Source organism: Herpailurus yagouaroundi, unplaced genomic scaffold, assembly GCF_014898765.1.
Source record: "Herpailurus yagouaroundi ecotype Mexico unplaced genomic scaffold, PumYag 163, whole genome shotgun sequence".
In the NCBI taxonomy this organism is placed as follows: Eukaryota; Metazoa; Chordata; class Mammalia; order Carnivora; family Felidae; genus Herpailurus; species Herpailurus yagouaroundi.
Genome location: NW_024412404.1, coordinates 41000679 through 41020514, shown reverse-complemented (window position 1 = coordinate 41020514; position 19836 = coordinate 41000679). Strand labels below are relative to the sequence as shown.

The 19836-nt window shown below is 39.5% G+C and overlaps 1 protein-coding gene across 1 annotated transcript in view; it reads left to right on the top strand.

Annotated features, from left to right (window-relative positions):
• The window catches only part of ARMH3 (armadillo like helical domain containing 3), a 177392-nt gene that overhangs the window by 10445 nt on the left and 147111 nt on the right, over positions 1–19836 (top strand). Inside the window, exons 2-10 of the mRNA XM_040486247.1 lie at positions 2891–3003; positions 5427–5483; positions 5628–5774; positions 8327–8434; positions 12194–12286; positions 13249–13323; positions 13443–13529; positions 18186–18242; positions 19328–19371. Of these exons, the coding sequence (XP_040342181.1) occupies positions 2902–3003; positions 5427–5483; positions 5628–5774; positions 8327–8434; positions 12194–12286; positions 13249–13323; positions 13443–13529; positions 18186–18242; positions 19328–19371 (770 nt within the window). The 5' untranslated portion in view covers positions 2891–2901. The remainder of the gene's footprint in view (positions 1–2890; positions 3004–5426; positions 5484–5627; positions 5775–8326; positions 8435–12193; positions 12287–13248; positions 13324–13442; positions 13530–18185; positions 18243–19327; positions 19372–19836) is intronic.

The following is a 19836-nucleotide window of genomic DNA, read 5'->3' as shown; positions in this document are numbered from 1 at the left end:
GCCTATTATATCTTATTTCTGAGAAACTGTGTTAAAGCCTAAGATGGCATTTCTGTGGGATTACAGTGGCTTTGCTGTATTTACTGCTTCGCCAGAAGGATTTAAAAGCCCGGATCAACAGAGGTCATAGTGTAGTCGCAGAATGCTTTTTTTCCTTCCTCATGATGCCATAGCATTTTCTTTGTACTTTTACTCTGTTTCGCATGATTCGCCTAGTGCTGTGGGGTTATCATGTGTCTGATGTGTCTGTCTCTGCCAATCGATTGAAAGATCCTAGAGGATCAGCTCTGTAGTTTCATTTTTGTAACCCCATAGTGCCTAAATTAGTGTCTTAACCACATTTAGATTTTTTTTTTGTTTTTTTTTTTAAGTTTATTTATTTTGAGAGAGAGAAAAAACGCGAGTCAGGGAGGGGCAGAGAGGGAGAGGGAGGGAGAATCCAAGACAGGCTCCACGCTGTTAGCACAGAGCTTGACGTGGGGCTTGAACCCAGGAATGGTGAGATCTTGACCTGAGCTGAAGTTGGATGCTTAACCGACTGAGCCATCCACGTGCCCCTAGGTGTTTCTTATGTGTTTGTGGTATTTCAGTGATGCTGAGAGAATTATTCAATGATATGTCTAGTCCAGGGCCTTGTTTTACTTGTAAGGAAACTGGGAAACACAGTGACTTGCTCCATTTCATCTAGGTGGTTGGAACCTAGCGTTCCAGTCTCAGTTTTGCTGGTTGGTTGGTCCATAATGCCTTGCTGCTCCTTAGCTGCTACTGGTTTTCTACAAACAGGAGGGGTTTTCTACAAAAGGGAGAAAAACCCTGAGAAGACATAAATAAATTACACTCACATTACGGATGTGTTCTACCAGTCAGATATTTTACTTTCAAATTTAAGAGCAGAGGCTTAATTTCTGAAATCCCCCCCCCCCCAAAACTTTGTAATACAGAGTTCTACACTTCTCTCAGTCCTCAACCCTAGAAGGAATTTTTTCTATGTTCCATGGGTTAGAAGTGCTGGCAGGAGAAGGAGACTCTTGTCAGTTTCCAGTCACACTTCAGGCACCTTGGGTGGTAAATTCCAATTGTCTGTGATGGTGACAGAGAGTAATGAGACAAGGCTCTTGGCTGAATTCCCCCCCTGCTCCAAATGAGGAAGAGTGATGAAAAGAATTTAACTTCTTAGGAAATCTGGTACTTTGGATGGAATTGTTTTTCCCTCCTCTCCTATTCCCTTTTGCTTATTAGAAAGTATTGATTCTGAAATAGAGAAAGTGAGTTTATTAGATTTGGGGTGGACATTGATTAGCTGTAACCCAATTATAAATCCTCAGAGGGGCGTGTTTGTAAACAGGTGCTTCTCACACCCAGAAACTAGTGGTTCCTGCTATTCCCGCTAATCAACTGGTTGAAGCTGAACACATGAAAGGTCTGTATCTACTAAGTTTAGAATTGCATTGCTTTTGATTTATTTTAATAGGATCTTGCTGATTTCCAATTTATTTTCCCCCGATAAGGACAGCTTCCTCTTGACAACCTATTTAAAAGACACAAGAATGTTTTGAACAGAGGCTGTATTTCATGCTTTAAGGTAAAGCCATGATCAATATAGTATAAATTGCCCCAAAGAATCTTCTCTCTCTTTTTTGGTTGTTGTTGTTGTTAGTTTTTTTTTTTCCTTCAGTTTTCTCTGGACCATAGTGCTTATAAAAAAAGGATAAGATGTGCCAAAGATGCTGGATATCTAGTTGGAGAAATTTCCTGTGCTTTGTGTTTTTTGTGCTCAAAGGTAAATCTCCTTTTTGGCTATATATATTAGAGAAAGGCCATGTCTGAGATACAGTCTTTTAGGTGTTGGATGCATCTCTTCCTTAAATAAAATTTTGACTTTGATTTGAAACATAGCACATATTTTCCAAAAGTCACTGAACAAAATTAATTTTGTTCTGCTGCTTTGGGTTTGTCTGGAAGTAAAATCAGCCTCCTTGCTACTGCCCACACTTGCCATTGGATGAGATTAAGTTTCACAACTAGAGCCTAGAATTTAAGAGAGAGACAGGAATTTTGTCAACAGTAGAAAGAATCTGGGAAGTGAGGGGAAATGTGTAAATCCACAGTGGAGACCTGTGGGATTTCAAGTTCTCCCTTGTAAAAACTTGAAATTCCTTTAAACAAGATGGGGAAATTGGGCGTGATTCATGGAATTGCTTCTATAAAAGAATTGAAAAATACTTTGAAGTTTCATCTGTAATAGTGTTATATATATAATTAGATTTGACAGAAGTAGATTGTTATATTTGGTTATTTTGAAATCAGATTTAATTTTTGTCCTTATAACTGCTATTTTCTGCCTTGGGTCTCTTTCCAGAGGAATTTCTGAAGACAGTCAAGTGCAGTGTGATTTATGAGGCAGTGAAGGCCAAGTACTTTGCAGTGCTGAGGACTTACTTACTTTGGGGAAATCAATGGAGCACATCAGTCTGCAGCACACTTCCTGCCTTAATGGTCCTGAGCTCAATCAATACTTGTAATTTAACTTCACCATCAGTCTGTGGGCAATGTGTGCTTTGTAGCCTTCCTTCCATCAACCTCAGATATATGGCCAGATCTATTCTAGTTGGAGCTAGTTACACTTTCTTTCTTGGTTTTGGATCTGGTGTAAGCCTTGTCCACTGGCAGGTTTTAAAGATGTAAAATGTGTTTTGCTGTAGGCCAAGCAATGATTTAAGCCTTGAAATTACCTGGTCAGGGGATGGGGTGTTGGACAGATGCACAAGATCTATTACATGGTTTATCATTTTTTTCTTTTTCTTAGAAAAGTTCCCATTGAGAGCTTTTCAACAGACCATCCAGCATCTTGGAGAGCATTTGAGTACTGACTGTGGCTTTCTTTTCACAGATTCTCTAACCATGGCACAGGTGGAGAAAAGAGGGGGTTTGCTCCGGAAATCTTCAGCTTCCAAAAAACCACTGAAGGAAAAAGTGGTGCTGATGTATGATGAGATCTTCATGGTAAGGCCTGGAGCTCTGACAATTCTGCACAGATTGACTCCTTACTTTCTTGTACCAAAATGAGAAATAAGCTCACCTCTGCCTGCTACCTTCTAGTTCTTTAGAGGGAGAATGAGGGTGAGGATGAGAGTGAGCTCTCTCCTGGTGGAGATTATGATCATGTATTAATTTATATGTATTGTTGTTATGTTGTTCTTACAGATTGTTGCCATGAGCCGGGTAAAACAATTGAAAGGAGGGAGGAAACCTCGGGAACTTTTTTTTCTGAATATCTTTTTTTTTTTTTTAATGTTTATTTATTTTGAGAGAGAGAGTGTGTGAGTGGGGGAGGACCAGAGAGAGGGAGAGGGAGAATCCAAAGAAGGCTCCACGCTGTCAGTGTAGAGCCTGATGCGGGGCCTGAACCCACAAACCATGAGATCGTGACCTGAGCTGAAATCAAGAGTCAGACGCTTAACTGACTGAGCCACCTAGGCACCCATTTTTTCTGAATATCTTTAAGAAACTTGTCACCCGCATGACCCAACTTACGGACTCTTCTATCTTAAATATTCCTTGAAGTTCCTTTTGGTCCTAGAATTCTATGATTCTAAAAGATGAACTGTTCTTTCTCTCTCAATCTCTCTCTCAAAATGAATAAACTTAAAAAAAAAAAAGATGAACTGTTACATTTCATCTCAAGTACCTAGTGGACGGAACAATTGCTTAGTCTCTCTCATTGTCCAACTCTTATAAGATAACTGATGAGTTATTAGTGATTAGGTGGAAGATTTCTTTGGGTCTTCATAACTGCTGATTGACCATGATCCAAGCCTTTGTTTTAAAATTTACCCTGTCAGGGAAGGTGAGAGTAAATTAGATACTCTACAGGGGTACTTACCTTCTGAAATTCTGATCATAGCTAGCATATGTAAAACAGAATAATACTTCTAAAAAGAGTTACTAAGTATTGAATTTTTACTATGTGCCTGGCATTATTCTAAGTGCATTACTAAGTTCATTATCTCTAATTCTGACAAGAATGCTGCAAGAGTGCTATGTTTTACATATGCTATGTAAAAGAGCATTTCACAGATGAGGAAACTAGGGGTCACAGCTGGAAGGTGATGGAGCCATGGTTTGAACCCTAGTGTTTGACTCTAGGGTCCTTACTTGTTCAACTTTGTCACATGGCCCAGAATAAATAATGTGATCAAGTAAAACATCTAACTCTTGGGAAACCTTAGAGACCGTTTGATATGCACAACATTAATACAGAATTGCGTAGATCAGCACAGTATGGAGCAAATGAGTGGGTACTTGGGTCCTGTTAGAGCTCTCTCTATATGAAGTAGGGTTGGCATACATAGAATTGTTGATTGCGTGAGCTTTGAGGATGGGAAGTGCCAACACCATGAGTAGTCTGAGTTTCATATATAGATAGCAAAATGACATCACTGAAGTGTGAGAGGCAGTGTGTGACCCCTCCTAGGAGAAGGGGATGGAAAGAAATCACTAAATGAGAACCTTATGAGAATGCCAGAAATGTTGCTTCTCTGTGTCATTCTTAGTTAAAAGTCCAGAAGAGATTCCTAGTATGGTATTTTCTTAATAGATCAAGAGTTCGTAACTAATGAATATATTAGTTGGTAGTAATTTTAAAAGGTCAACTTATGGGTGATAGTGGGCGATTGATCTACTGGTTTTATGTCATTAGCTTTCCTTTAAAGTTGAGGTTCTCTTTTTCTTATTTTGCTCCTGAACCAGAAGCCTCTGACTCTTTAGAACTTCTGTTTGAAAATTATTGCTAAGAAATTTTGGATTTTAGCACTATACTTTTGTTAACCTTTTGGACCAATTTGAATTGAGGAAGACCATATTACAAGCTCTGTACAGTGGACTAAATGCATACAGGAGGGCAAGTAGAAGCAGTCAGGACAAGATGTTGTAAAACCATGCGGTATTGCTGATGTGATTCAGGTTCTGGATCCTGTATGGGTGTAAGTAACTTAACTTTGTGGATCCTCTTTTCTAAAAGGAGGATACAGATAGTATCTACTATACCTGGCTCTCTGGGCCATTGTGTTTCATTTATGTGAAAGGGCTTTGCAGAACATACAGATGCGATAGGGACATCATAATGTGACTATCTTAATCAGTTGGTTAGGTTTACTTCTTGCTAGAAGAGAAAGATTTGGGGGGAGACTCTTTGAGCCGTTATTTAACTTCTGGCACGCAAATATATATCTATGCACAGTATCTTCCATTTGGGGGAAAAAAACCTCCAAACTGTTGTTCCCTATTATAGCAGTTTAGAATGACCAAGCATTTTCAAAGTTAATTTTGAAAGATAAGGTTGATTATGTGTAAGTGACCCTTTCAGATGTGTTCTTAATGCTTTGGTGTTAGCTGCGGACATTGAACTGCTTATTTTCTGATTTCAGACAGAGGACCCCAGTAAGTGCAGTCCACGATTTTGGGAGGAGCTCTTCCTTATGAAGGTAAACTTGATGGTATCTCTGGATTTTCCTGCTAACGAAATTGCCTTCTCCTGTGTTCTACATGCGACACTAAAATGCACTCACATTAAATACAGTACACTGAAAACGTTACTAAAAATAATATCCCTGTTGTTCCCTTGGTAGGTGAATTTAGAGTACCTAGAAGGCAAGCTGGAATCTCTTGATGGTGAGGAGTTAATGAAGATCAAGGACAATATTAATTGCTTATTTCAACACTGTATCCAAGCTCTGGGAGAGGAACATCCAATTCGAGTTGTCAATGCACTACAGGTATATAGCTGGGTGACTGGGGAAGTCCTGTTTAATAGGGGAAAGGAGTTATAATACATCTGTTGGGACCTGAGGAACCTAAAATTGCCCTTAGGTATGAAGTTTTTTTTTTCCCCTTTAAATAATAAACATCTATGCCATGTTTGTTGAGCCAGCTTCCTGGCTAAACAAATTGACACTTATACTAGTCATCTTGTTCATTGTATGATTTGATCTAAAGCCAAGACAGATGGACAGAATTCTTGATTATTTGAGGAAAGGAAGAGATAGAGGGGAAACTATGAGGTAGGGATAGTTAGTCTAGCAAAAATCAGAAGAGATTTAAAAAAAAATTTTTTTTTAATTTTCGAGAGAGCATGAACGGGGGGGAGGGGCAGGGAGAGAGAGAGAGAGAGAGAGAGAGAGAGAGAGAGAGAATTTTAAGCAGGCTCCACACTCAGCACAGAGCCTGATGAGGGGCTTGACCTCATGACCCTGGGATCACAACCTGAGCCAAAATCAAGAGTTGGACACTCAACCGACTGAGCCACCCAGGCACTCCCAGAAGAGATTATTCTTAAAACAGTATTTTCTCACTAGATCAGGAGTTCTTAATTTGAGGTTTCAGAGGGTCCTTGACTCCCTGAAGTTATATGTAATATTTTAGGTGTATGTGGCTATTTTTTTTTCTGAAAAGAGAGCTTTCATCAGATTCTCAAAAGGGTCTGTAACTCAGAAAACATTAAGAATCATTGTTCTTAATGCTAAGTCACACATTCATGGGAAAGATGCACTGAATAATTATTTCTTGAATGACTGTTATGTGCCAAGCATTGGGATAATGGGGATACATTACAGGTTTCTTGAGAGCAAAGACTTTGTTAGTTTCATTCAGTACTTTGTTCCTAGTGTATAGTACAGTGCCTGGCAAGTAGGACTTTGGAAGTAAATTTTTATTGAATGAATCATGGGCAAAATTTCTAAGTTTATAGTCCAGTAACTCCGGTGCATCTTAGATCAGGCTGAGTAGCTAGGGCAGTGATTGACAAGCTTAGAATATGAAGAATCCATGACAACATAAAGGATTTTATTGGAAATTTTGATATTATTTTTTTATTTTAGAGAAAGAGAGCATGCGGGTGGAGGAGACAGGCAGAGTGAGAGAAAGAGAATCTTAAGCAGTTTCCCTACTAAGCACAGAGCCCGATGTGGGGCTCAGTCCCATGACCCTGGGATCATGACCTGAGCTGAAATCAAGAGTTGGACGCTCAACCAACTGAGACACCTAGGCACCCCTGGAACTTTTGATAGATTGGGTTTAAGTTTCTAACTTCCTAGTTGGGCAAATCACTTTGTGAGCCCCAGTTTTCTCATCTGTAGATTGTAGAAATTACCTGTTGAGCTGATGTCCCAGAAAGAAGGACCATGTTTACCCTGTAGTTGTGTTAACAAAGTTAACAGTAGATTCTGCATTTTGGGTATTGCAGTTGTAGGGCTTCACTGAAAGCTGAAATGAAAGTTGGAAATTGTACTTCCTATAATTGCAGTAGCTCACTATGGAGGCATGAATGGTAAACTGTTTTTAGTTCAGTGGAAGTAAATTGACATTAAGTCACTTGGTAACCCATAAAAATGTAGTATATTATTAAAATGGCTGATACTTGTTGAGCTTTAAAAAGTTCCAGGCACTATTCTTAGAGCATTAATAAAGTTCCAGGGACTATTCCAAGTGTTTTAATTCTCATAGTTCTCACAACATCCCTATGAGATGGGTGCTATTATTGTCATTCCCATTTTATAGATGAGAAAACTGAGGCACTGAAAAGTTAACTAACTTGTCCAGGTTTACACAGCTAGTCAGTAGTGAATGGAGATTATAATGAATTTAAGATTTTTTTTTCATGTTTATTTATTTATTTTGAAAGAGAGAGCAAGTGAGCGAGCACGAGCAGGGGAGTGGCAGAGAGAGAGAGAGAGGGAGAGAATCCCAAGCAGGCTTCACGCTGTCAGCGCAGAGCTCAACGCGGGGCTCGATCTCACGAACTGCAAGATCATGACCTGAGCCGAAATCAAGAGTCAGTCGCTCAACTGACAGAGCCTCCCAGGCGCCCCATGAATTTAAGATTTGAAGCAACTGGTTGTTATCATATGGACCAAAATAACTTTTGTAGTTATTAAAAAATACTAAGAATTATAAACTAAAATGTAAATACGGTAATGAATTTTAAGTAAAGGAAAAAAGCTCCACCAATCCCATGACTCAAGCTCAAGAACTGTTGTTATTTTTGAATTCACCTTCCAGTCTTTGTCTGCAATGCAATTTTTGAAAAGAGGATGACTAAAAAACAACAACAAAAAAGATGGCAACAATTTCAAGTGCTGTTCCTCTTTTAATGTCTGGATTTTGCACGTAGTAAGACTCCGACTGTTTTGAAGCTTAGAGTGATAGAGCAATTGAATGTCAGCTGTGTAAGGAGGAGGTTCTGAGGTGGCAATGTGAGGCGACAGATTCAGTGCCCTTCACGTTTTGAGACTTCCTTTCTACAAAAGAATTCTTTCTCTAATCTCTGCAGACCTTGTGTGCACTCATTCGAGGAGTCCATCAAAAGAATAAATCTACCTCTGGGTTTGACATCATCAACATGCTGATGGGCTTTGACAAGGCAGAGTTGTGCATGAAGGTGAGGCGTAAGTTGTAGATGTGCTTGTGGATGGCTGCTTCTGACAGCTGTTTGTGGATACCATCTGCAGACAGTTAGTTAATGTACTAGAAGATTGGCACTCAGGTGGATAGAAATGGTTGAATTTGTTCTTGAATTTGGATATTTTTGTTTTACAAATTTGTTTATCTGAATAGAGGAAAATTTGAAATTCAAATTTGAAGTATCCCTCCCCTGCAGGATAAAGACTGAGCAGTTTATTTTATGATTTGTATCATGTGCTCATACGTTCTTAAAAACACTTATGAACTCAAATAATATATAACAAGGGTAATGTAATATACAGGGGTACCTTTAGTTCTAAACTTAAGTTTTCTTATTTACATAATGGCTTTACCAGAATTTTTATTTCTACTGTTTGACACTTTTAAAGTAATAGCTTTATTGATAGATAGTTCACATATACAATTCACCCTTTTAAAGTATGTGATTCAGTGGTTTTTTGTTTTAAGATTTTATATTTACGTAATCTCTATATCCAACACCATGGGGCTCAAACTCACAACCCTGAGATTAAGAGTCACGTGCTTTACCGACTGAGCCAGCCAGGCACCCCTCATTGAGTGGTTTTTAGTATATTCACTGTTAATTTTGGAACATTTTTATCACTCCAAAAAGAATACATGTTCCCATTAGCAGTCATTCTCCATTCCCCCTTCTCTCTAGCCCCTGGCAACCATTAATCTGCTTTATGTCTTTATTGGTTTACCTATTCTGGACATCTCATCTAAATGGAATCATACGTGGTCTTCTGTGTCTAGCTTCTTGCACTTAGCATGTTTTCAGGGTCCACCCGTGTTGTGGCATGTGTCAGTGCTTCATTCCTTTTTATGGCTGATACTTCATTTTATGAATGTACCACATCAAATTTATTCATTCATCAGTTGATAGACATGTGGGATATTTCAGTATTTTGGCTACTATCAATAATGCTGCTGTGAACATTCATGAACAAGATTTTGTGTGGATGTATGTTTTCAATTCTCTTGGGTATATACATAGGAGGAGAATTGTTGGGTCATATGATACCTCTATGTTTAATATTTCAAGGAGCTTCCAAACTGTTTTCCAAAGTTAGTATACCATTTTACATTTCCATCAGCAGTGTATAAGCATTCCAGTTTTTCCACATCCTCGTCAACAATTGTTTTTGTCTCTCATATATATATGTGTATATATATATGTATATATATATTTTTTGGGGGGGTAGAAATATTTATTCAAATCCTTTGCCCATTTCTAGATTGAGTTATTTGTTTTATATTGTTGAGTTGTAGGAGTTCTTTATATATTTTGGATAGAAGTCCCTTATCAGATATCTGATTTGTAATGTTTGACACTATCTTGAGTGAATGTTGTTTATAATATGAACTTTGAAGAACTAGTCTTCTGTCATTCTCTGAATTTGAAATAATCTATGTGACAAAGAATCCTTATAGCGATCAGATTATTTTTTACAAGTTATGAACATATAGTTGTAAGTACATGAAGACTTAGTACTTGGAGTCAGTTTTCCAAGCCTCTACTGCTCCTATGTATATATCATGGTAAAATCTCAGCTCTCGCTCTCATTCTTGTAGTTCTCACTATTGTCTATATGCTGGTGATTACTAAGTCTCTATTGTTAGTCTTAACATCCCCTCATGAGGCTCAGAGTTGTATACTCTGTAAGCAGTTGCTGAATTTACCCACTCATGCATCCCTAAAGTACCTCTTGCTTGACATCTACAAAACGGAACTCCTTATTTTCCCTTCATCTGTTCTTCCTCATTCATTCCCTGTTAGAATGGGCTCTCCTGTCATCTCAGTCACCCAAGCCAAAAGCTGGAGTCATCCTTGACTCTTCCTCTCATCTTTCATATCCAGATGATCACCATGTTCATCTAATTTTGCCTCAGTTCATATTTTTCATACCTGTCTTTGCTTTTTTTCCCCTACTGCCAGTGTCCCCATTATCTCTCACCAGAACCATTTCAGTGATGCCTTCATTCATTCTTTTGACAAATGTTGGTTAGGCTCCAATGTGCCAGGCACAGGGGATACACAGGCAAATAAGACATGGCAGCTTCTTCAGAAAATTGCTAGATTAGTCCTCATTTGTCTCCCTCCCTTCAGGCTTACCATCTTTAAACCTGTCATCCACACTGATACCACAGTGATGTATCTTACACTCAAATCTCTGCTGCTTAAAACCCTTCATTAGTTTCCCATCAATAACAGGATAAAGACCAAACTCCCTAGTTAGCTTTATATAGCTTTCATGACCTGCTCCCTATTTATTTCTCTAGTCTCTCTCACCACTGTGTTTCCCTCTGTACTTTCATAATAATAAACTACTTGTGTTCCAACTCCACACCCAGGGCCGTTTCATTCCTCATGTGTCTTTGATCATGCTATTGCCTGTCTAGAATTCTTTTCCTCATCAAGTTTTAATTAACTCCTACTGATTTTCCAAAATATAACCCACCCCTTAGGAGTCTTAGAATAGGTGACTTCTGAGATAATTCCCCCTTTCCATGTATATTTCTGTCATAGTAACCATTCAATTAAAACTGCTTATTTTTCTCTTCCAGTAGACTAAAAATGCCTTGAGAGCAGAGGCCATTATCTAATTTTTCTTCTTGAATTCTTTGAAAGCACAATATTTAGCATATAGTAGACCTTCACCATATATTTGTTGAATTGAAGTAACTAATTTTGAACCTTCACTTGAGCTTTCAGCATGCTAAATCCTATTCTTCATTCATTCTCCTCCTTCATTTAATGTAAAATATTTCTTTTCTTATTCCTTCTGTTGTAGCGTGTGAGGGTTTCATCTTTTGATTACATTGGGTCTGAGAGCTGGTTGTTAGTACAAGTGATATACTCCAGTCACATTATCTAGAAGAATCGACCAAGGTGGACACAGCTAGTTTTGTTGGATAGTGTATATGGCCAGTGATGGCTAGTAGTGATATTGTCTCTTTTTTGTTTATTCAGCGTGCCTCTATCAAATGATATATTTTATCAGATAGTGAAACTTATCTATAGTTATTTGACCATTATTAATCTTTTTTAACCATTATTGGTCTTTAACCACTTTTTTTAACCACTTATTTTTTCCTAATGTAATTGAATTAATTTAATTGAATTAGTTTATTGTTTTTAATTTATTATCCAACCACTGTTATTAGCCTTTAAAAAATTTACTTCTATTAAACATTTAAAAAAAATTTTTAGATTATTTTTGAGAGAGAGAGAGAGAGAGAGAGATAGCATGCAGGCAGGAGAGGGGCAGAGAAGGAGAGGGAGATAGAATCCGAAGCAGGCTCCAGGCTCTGAGCTGTCAGCACAGAGCCCAACACAGGGCTCAAACCCATCTACCATGAGATCATGACCTGAGCCAAAGCTGGATGCTTAACCACTGAGCCACTCAGGCACCCTTAATTCATTCTATTCTAAAGGTCATGAGAATGATAGGTTGCAAACATTCATTTGATGAAGTAGTGAATTCTTTATTATTCTGTGCTGTTGTTCTAAAGCATTTTTCCCCAAATAGCTACACTTTGAAGTCTTACTTTTTTTTGTCTGATCTTGCAAGGGCTAGGCCTGGAGGAGTGATATGGTTGCTTCATTGAATGTTGTACACATTACCCTGTGTAACATAAACCCAGAGTTGGACAGAGACACAGTAGAGACGTTACTTGGTATGTTTTAATACTTAATGGATCTCTTTCTCAGAACTTGATGGAGAGTTTGGATTCATTGCTTTGTGCAGAAGGTTCTGAAAGTCTGAAGAGTTTATGTCTGAAACTTCTCCTTTGCTTAGTGACCGTAAGTGACCCATTTATATGTTTCTCTATCAAGGGTATTACAGTAGGAGCAAGCTTATTTGAATGCTTGAGCCCAAAGTTAGAAAGGAAAAGAGGAAAAAAAAAATCTCTGCTGGGGCATCATATCACTCCATTGCGTGTGAATGTGTAGAAGGAAGTTAGATGAATGGGCTTTCACTTCCTGGAAGCTGCTCTTTGCAACCATTGGCATTTTTAGCCTATGGGATACATGATATTTCTCACTTCAGAGGTACTACCCCTGCAGAATTCTTGTCTTCTGAATTGTCAGATTTGCTCTTCTCATCAGGTCTCATTTGGAAACAGTTTTTGTGATTCTGAATAGTTATTTGTGCTGATTTTGACATAACTGGAAGCTGGCCCGTACCTTCTAGTGGGAGGAGGGCGGGGTGTTGTTCATTTACTTCAAGTAGTTCCTTTCCCCTGCCATCACTCAAAGTCTTCTGGATCATAAACTTCTTTCTGTGCATTTGAGGAATGAAACCCCCCCAAAACTGAAGTAAATGCTTAAGTGAGGGTGTGAGAGAAACAGTTCATTCAGAGATTCGGGAAGTTTTAATTTGCTCATTTCTTACCCTTCTAGTGTCTGACTATTAAGGCTCTGGCAGCTTCAGAGGTGCTTATTAAAAGTCTACTAAGTATCTAGTAGAATGTTTTAACATTTCTGATTCTCTTAGTGGGGGAGGAGTTATACTTGAGATAGTAGAGTGCCTCAGTAATAGCCTTTTAAAAAAATATTTATTTATCTTAGAGAGAGAGAGAGAACCAACGTGGGAGGGGCAGAGGGAGGGGAGGACAGAGGATCTGAAACGGGCTCTGTGCTGACAGCAGTGAGCAGTGTGGAGCTTGAACCCCTGAATCATAAGATCATGACCTGAGCCAAAGTCAGATGCTTAACCGACTGAGCCACGCAGGCGCCCCTAAAAAGCCTTTTATTGCATTTAGGTGACAGATAACATCAGCCAGAACACTATCCTAGAGTATGTGATGATCAACAGCATATTTGAAGCAATTTTACAGGTAGGTCATTTCCCCCATCCTCTCTTTCTCTTTTGGGTAAACCGCCTCCTCAAATCTTCTCTGTCAGCATTCCTAGGAACTAGGAGTTAGCACTCATGCATTTCTGGTTCATGTTACAGATACTCTCCCACCCCCCAAGTCGCAGGGAGCATGGGTATGATGCTGTTGTCCTCTTGGCTTTGTTGGTGAATTACAGAAAATATGAGGTGAGTGGGCCCCTTAATGGACACTTATAATCTTTCTATAATCTTCCTAAGTGTGGCCACTCCTAGAGGACTTTAACATAGAAGACATGTTCTTGGTAAATGGTATATAGATTAACTTTGATTAACCAAATTCTAAAACTTCTATATTAAATGCTTAGGGCAGAGGGTATAGCCATTTAAAGGAATCCCGTGGTACAACTTCTAATAAAGTGAGCGAATATCCCTTAATGTAGTGGTTCCCAAACCTAGTTTATCATTGGAATCACCTAGGAACTTTTCAAAAAGAAGAAATTTCTGGGCTTTACTCTGGACACACTGAATCCAAATCTCTTGGAGGTAGGAATTGGGAATCTGTTGTTGTTGTTGTTGTTCGTGGTGGTGGTGGTTGTTTTTTATTCTCCTGTTGAGTATGATGATTAGCCAGGATTGGGAACCACTGACCTAACACATCTGTTTTGAAAGATTGGACTTTTGTATGTTGGATTTCCTTAATGCGGCCCACTTGTGTAAGTATCACTGTTGGTCTGGGAACTCTTTTTGATTTTAATGGAGAATTGAAGACAGAGCCTTACTCATGTCAGTTCTGGAATTCTCTTTGTTCCTGAGTTAATCAGGGACAGATTTACAAGTTTTTGAGATGAAGAGAACTCAGAGATTTGTATTTGATTTTATGCCTCTACTTGATTCTTCTTAAAAGGGAGAACACAAAGAAAAGGAAGGTGGGGCTCACGGAAGACCAGGGGCCTCACTGGGGATTGCTTTGGAGGGATAGGGAGCATTTGGCACTGGGCTCTGGACACTAGGGGTTGAACCCAGAATCCAGGAGCTGCCTTGAGGTAACCTGACTTTCTTCACTTAGCGAGTAGCAGTGCTATGAGAAATGAGCCAGCTGGAGGGAGGCTTTTCGTTTGTGAGCTTCTGGATCCTCAGTCAATGATTTTCTTTTAAGATTTCTTTTCTTGTAATTTAATTTTTAAAAATGTTAATTTTTAATTTATTTTTAATGTTTATTTTTGAGAGAAAGAGAGAGGGAGAGAGAGATAGAGCACAAATGGGGGAGGGGCAGAGAGAGAGGGAGACACAGAATCTGAAGCAGGCTCCAGGCCCTGAGCTATCAGCACAGAGCCCAACACGCGGCTCAAATCCACGGACCACGAGATCATGACTTGAGCCGAAGTCAGATGCCCAAATGACTGAGCCACCCAGGTGCCCCTTAAATGTTTGTTTATTTTTGAGAGAGAGAGTGTATGTACAGGAGAAGGGGAGAGGGGCAGAGGAGAGAGAATCTTAAGCAGGCTTCATGCTCAGTTCAGCACGGAGACTGAGGTGGGGCTTGATCCTCATGATTGGGAGATCATGATCTGAGCCGAAATCAAGAGTCAGACACTTAACTGACTGAGCCACCCAGGCGCCCTTAAAATTTTTTATTTTTAAGTAGTCTCTACCCCAGCGTGGGGCTCAAACTCACACCACTGAGATCAAGAGTCACATGCTTCATCAACTGAGCCAGCCATGTGCCCCACTTAGTGATTTCTGAGATGGTTCTTAGTCAAGTCAAGAGTGATGGGTAACAAAATCTGGAGCTTATTCTTATAAGGAGAAGTATGGAAGAAGGGGAGGCTGTGAGAAAGGAATACTTAAAGAGGGACTGGAATATGTGGAGCAATGTTACTGTGTTAGGGATCCCAGGAGTTGATTGCTTTAATTTTCTTGGAGTAACTTACAAATGGTGTGTGGAGCTACTAATAAATATGTAATGTATCACCAACACCTGTTTTACTGGTGATCTGGGGGGGTTGGCATGGTAGCCATTTTGATCTCTGTCATGTGTAAAAGCCACTGTGGCCTTATTACAATAGCAAGAGAAGTAACTGAGGAAAAATGCTGGAGATAGTTAATGAAAGTTGAGTTGTACGTTATACGAAAGCGCCCTCATCAGTAATGAATATTTTCTGAACATTCTGCTGGATGCAGGCCAATCTGAGGCAATGGCTTGGTTTCTCTAAATGTGAACTGAACCCTGGTTCAGCCCAGTAGGGCTCTTTGAAATGTCAGCCTGAAAAATTAGACAGGGACAAGGAACTAGAGAAAATCATATTTCTGGAGTGAGGTATGCATCTCTAGTCTGTCAGAAGCCTCAGAAGAATTAGTATAGTAGGCAAGGGCAAGCTAGTGGGCATAATTTATCTGGGCTTTGCAGCTTTTGATAGAAGTCACTCATCAGAAACCATTAAGGAAACCTAGTGACCATGGAGCAGGAAGGTTTTTGACAGGCACATGAGGAATTCCAGATGAACATAGCAAAACCAAAAGCTGGTAAAATTTTATGCAAACTAGTATGAGAGGATGCATGCTGGGGAGGACAGATTCTAGCTACCACCACAATCCATCCCATGATGGATAGGGAAAGTTGCAACCTTTTAGCAAGGTGCAGAGGGCTCCAGGGAGACTGGGCACCCACCTAAACACAGAGAAGGCAGATAAGGTTGTTGGACTTAAGGAATGGAAGTGATGGAAAAGACATCATGTAGTAAATGTAAATAATTCTTCATCACCTGAAATAGTGCATTCCATTTTTGTTATTTCATCTAAGGGGATAGAAGAGGTTCCTCCCCCGCCCCCCCACAAAAGCCAATGAAAAATGATGGGTATGGTTTAGATCAAATAAAGGCAGAATCCTATTAGAGTCATCCTGTATAGGCTCACAGAGTTTGTAATTCTGTCTTGTGGACGAGAAGTAGATTGCTTTCAGTTTAAAAAACGTGACCAGCACAACAGGCATATAGTGTTAAGGAAAATCAGTATCTAGTAGAATAGAAATTTTCACAGCATTAAGATCCTGGCCTTCTCGGTTTGCCCAGTCTCCTGTAATGACGTGACTCATTCCCCAGTTGGACATGATGTTTCCCAGAAATTACAGACTTGTTTATTGTCCAGTTGCAAATTGATCCTTCTCGTTTTCTTTTTTTTCTTAAAGAGTTTTCCTTCAAACATGATAAAAATGTTGAAGAAGCAAATACATAGTTACCGATCATGTAGCCCTCACCGTATGCTAGATACTATGCTAAGGATTTTACATGTCTTAATTCATTTTTAAGTCTTATGGCAACCCTGAGAAAGAAAATATTGTCCCCATTTTGAAGATGAGGAAGTTGAGCTTAGGTTAATAAAGGTGCTTAACTTGTCACAATTAGTAAGTAGAGGAGCTAGAACCCAAACCTTTGCTTTTAGCCACCTTCCCTTTTCCTCAACTGCTAAAGATAGGTTGTTCTTGGTAATCAGATGATCTTTATTATTACCTAAAACTGGACTTTTGGGACGGTGAGTGACAATGACGTTTTAAAGATTATGCCAAGAAACAGTGGCCTGCTCCTTCTAGTGTTGTTCTCTTCATTGTGGCATCTCTAAGTCAGCCTACTGCCAATTTCTTTTCCAAGGACCCACTTGCATTGGACCTTGTCTGACATCTGCAGCATCAGCAGGATTTGACTACTGGTTATAGGAAGCAGTGTAGAGAGCCTTCCTCTTTCAGATCAAGTGGCAAATGGAGTGGATTTTACCTCCTTGGGTTTTGTTGTAGAAAACATTGTAAACATTTGGGCTCTTAAGAAAGTAAAGCTGTCTCTTTTTCTATTCCCAGTTGACATTCAAAAGATACCCTCAGAAACTTGATTAAATAAAGTCTATGCGGGGGGTTTCCAAGTTTCTCAGTGATGAGTTTTCTTGGGTGCTGTAGAAACTACCAATGTTGTTCTTTGCTTCCCTTGGGTTAAAATTGGTGGCTGATCTATGTGAGGTCTTTCCTTACATCCCTTGTGTGGGATGTTTTTAAGGTGAGCAGGTCATTGGTTTTCATTCCACTGGTAGGATATGGCCCAACTGCATAATGAGTTTAAATATATGTCCATTTCCATATGCTGCCCAGCTGAGATTGGGTCTGGGAAAACTCAAGAAATCTTCCAATGTTGTAAGTGATGGAACAATCATTAAATCCCAGTGTTCTGACCAGATTGTAGTTTGGGTAATTATATCTTTTTTTTTCAGTTCCCCTGCAGTGTTATTTGGGTATCAGATCCATAAATGGCCTCTCTGGCTGTTAAGCAGCTGCCACTTTCCACCCCCAAGGTGGCTTTGTTTTACGGGTGGGTGAATCAGTCCTTGCATATAGTTTGTGGAATGGTTAGGGAGCCTTTGGGATGAGACTGTAAGTTAACAACTTATACATCTGTGCCTTATGGCAAAGAAGCTTTTATGTTCCCCCAAGACTGCTGTCCCTATGGACTCAGATTATTGGTAGGATAGGATGAAATGAGTTTTGTGGAGTGTTCACTTCTTAGAAATAAATAAGATGGAAAGAAGGGAGAAGTGGCAGACATAGGCCTGGACCGATTCAGCCTAGAGGAAAATGCAAGTAGAACAGAACTGGGGTGTGTGTGTGTGTGTGTGTGTGTGTGTGTGTGTGGTGATTGCCCATGCACACTGAGAGATTTACTGGAAATGGGGGGAGTCAGTTGGCAGAATGGGTTTGATCTGGGTATTAGGAGCATCACTATAGAGAGAGGGCCTTATAGAACCATTTTTGTTAACACTTTGTTAAATAACTAATGGGTTATTAACTAAGTCAACTCACCTTGAATCTCTTCTCTTATTTAACAGTCTGTGAATCCTTATATTGTGAAGCTGTCTATCGTGGATGATGAGGCTACGCTCAATGTGAGTATCTAGATCCTTGTATGTTGTTTTAAGTACTTATGTTTGTTTAAGTACTTGATATTTAGAACAGAGAGCAGAGAGCTATTGTGTTAATTTCATCTGGCTATAAAGAGGGAATCGGTCTTTTCCTTTTAGAGCATCAGTGTGACTATTTTATTGTCTTTAATCTTCTCATCATGGAAGGAAGGTGTGAAGAGACGTTTGTTTGCTAATCATGATGAAATGGTTGGTTATGTTTCATGTTACAGTGTGCTGAGGTTGATGATCCTATAGAGTCAGTAAGTTACATTCCCAAGAATAAGAAGGCTTAGATGATATATCAAATCACCACGATGTATATACTTTAGATATCTTACAATTTTGTATGTCAGTAAAGATGAAATAGAAAAAAAAAAAAGACACAGCGAGGCTTAGAAGACTAACTGATGGGAGATCCCTTCTTGTAGAACTAGCTAGATGGCATTTGCAGCCCAACTTGGTGAAGCTGAAGCATGGAGGATGGTCTCTGTATCTGTTACATATGTCCTTGAAAGTTTGGGATTGAATATCTGATCTCTGACTAAGGGAGGAAGAAGATGACCAGGTGTCAGGCATATTGCCCTCTTCATTCTTCTAATTTATCTTATGAAGAAAAAAGCACACATGATTCATCCCATGGCCTTACTTGATCTTTGTGTCATGTTTATTAGCGGGTTCTAAAGGGAAAGTGGATAAGAAGATGGATGCATCTTCCTGGTACCTTCCTGTTTTCCTGTGGCCTGAAAGAGAGTGGCTTGTCTCTAAGCACCTTCATTTAGCGTGAGACTCATTGTCGCTCTTACTGTGACTGTTTTAGAGACATGAGAGCTTTTTGTTTGAAGATTCTAACTTTGTCTTATCTTTTGAGGTGAAAATGATCCCAGTGAAATTGTCAGTGATCTGGGCTGGTCTGTTTTGTGCCCCCCACCCCCTTGTTACTCTATTCAAGTAACATTAAGATAGTGAGATCAGGAAAATCTGGACCTCAGGACTGTATTTAGTGTTTTCCCTGGCCTGGCATCACCACCAGCCCCTTATTTCACCTGTGCTATCCTTTTTCTTTCTAGGGAATGGGACTTGTGATTGCCCAGGCTTTATCTGAGTATAATAGGTAAGTCCACTGTTCCAGAAGGGAAGGGTCTAATTTTCATTTGAATTGGTTGAGTAGAAAACAGGTTTGCTCCAGTGCTTGGGTGAATTTCCCTTACCTATCCTAGAAGAGTATTCTTAGATTTAGCTTCTGGTAGACATATTTGCTCTAAGCTCAGCTTGATGGCCTTAGCAAAGGTTGTTTCTTTTTTCTTTCTTTCTTTCTTTTTCTTCCTTCCTTCCTTCCTTCCTTCCTTCCTTCCTTCCTTCCTTCCTTCCTTCTTTCTCTCTTTCTCTTTCTCTTTCCCTCCCTTCCTCCCTCCCTCCCTCCCTTCCTTCCTTCCTTCCTTCCTTCCTTCCTTCCTTCCTTCCTTCCTTCCTTCCTTCCTTCCTTCCTTCTTTTTGAGAGACAGAGCATGAGCAAGGGAGGGGCAGAGTGGGAAAGAGAGAGAATCCCAAGCAGGCTCTGCACTTCAGTCCAGAGCCT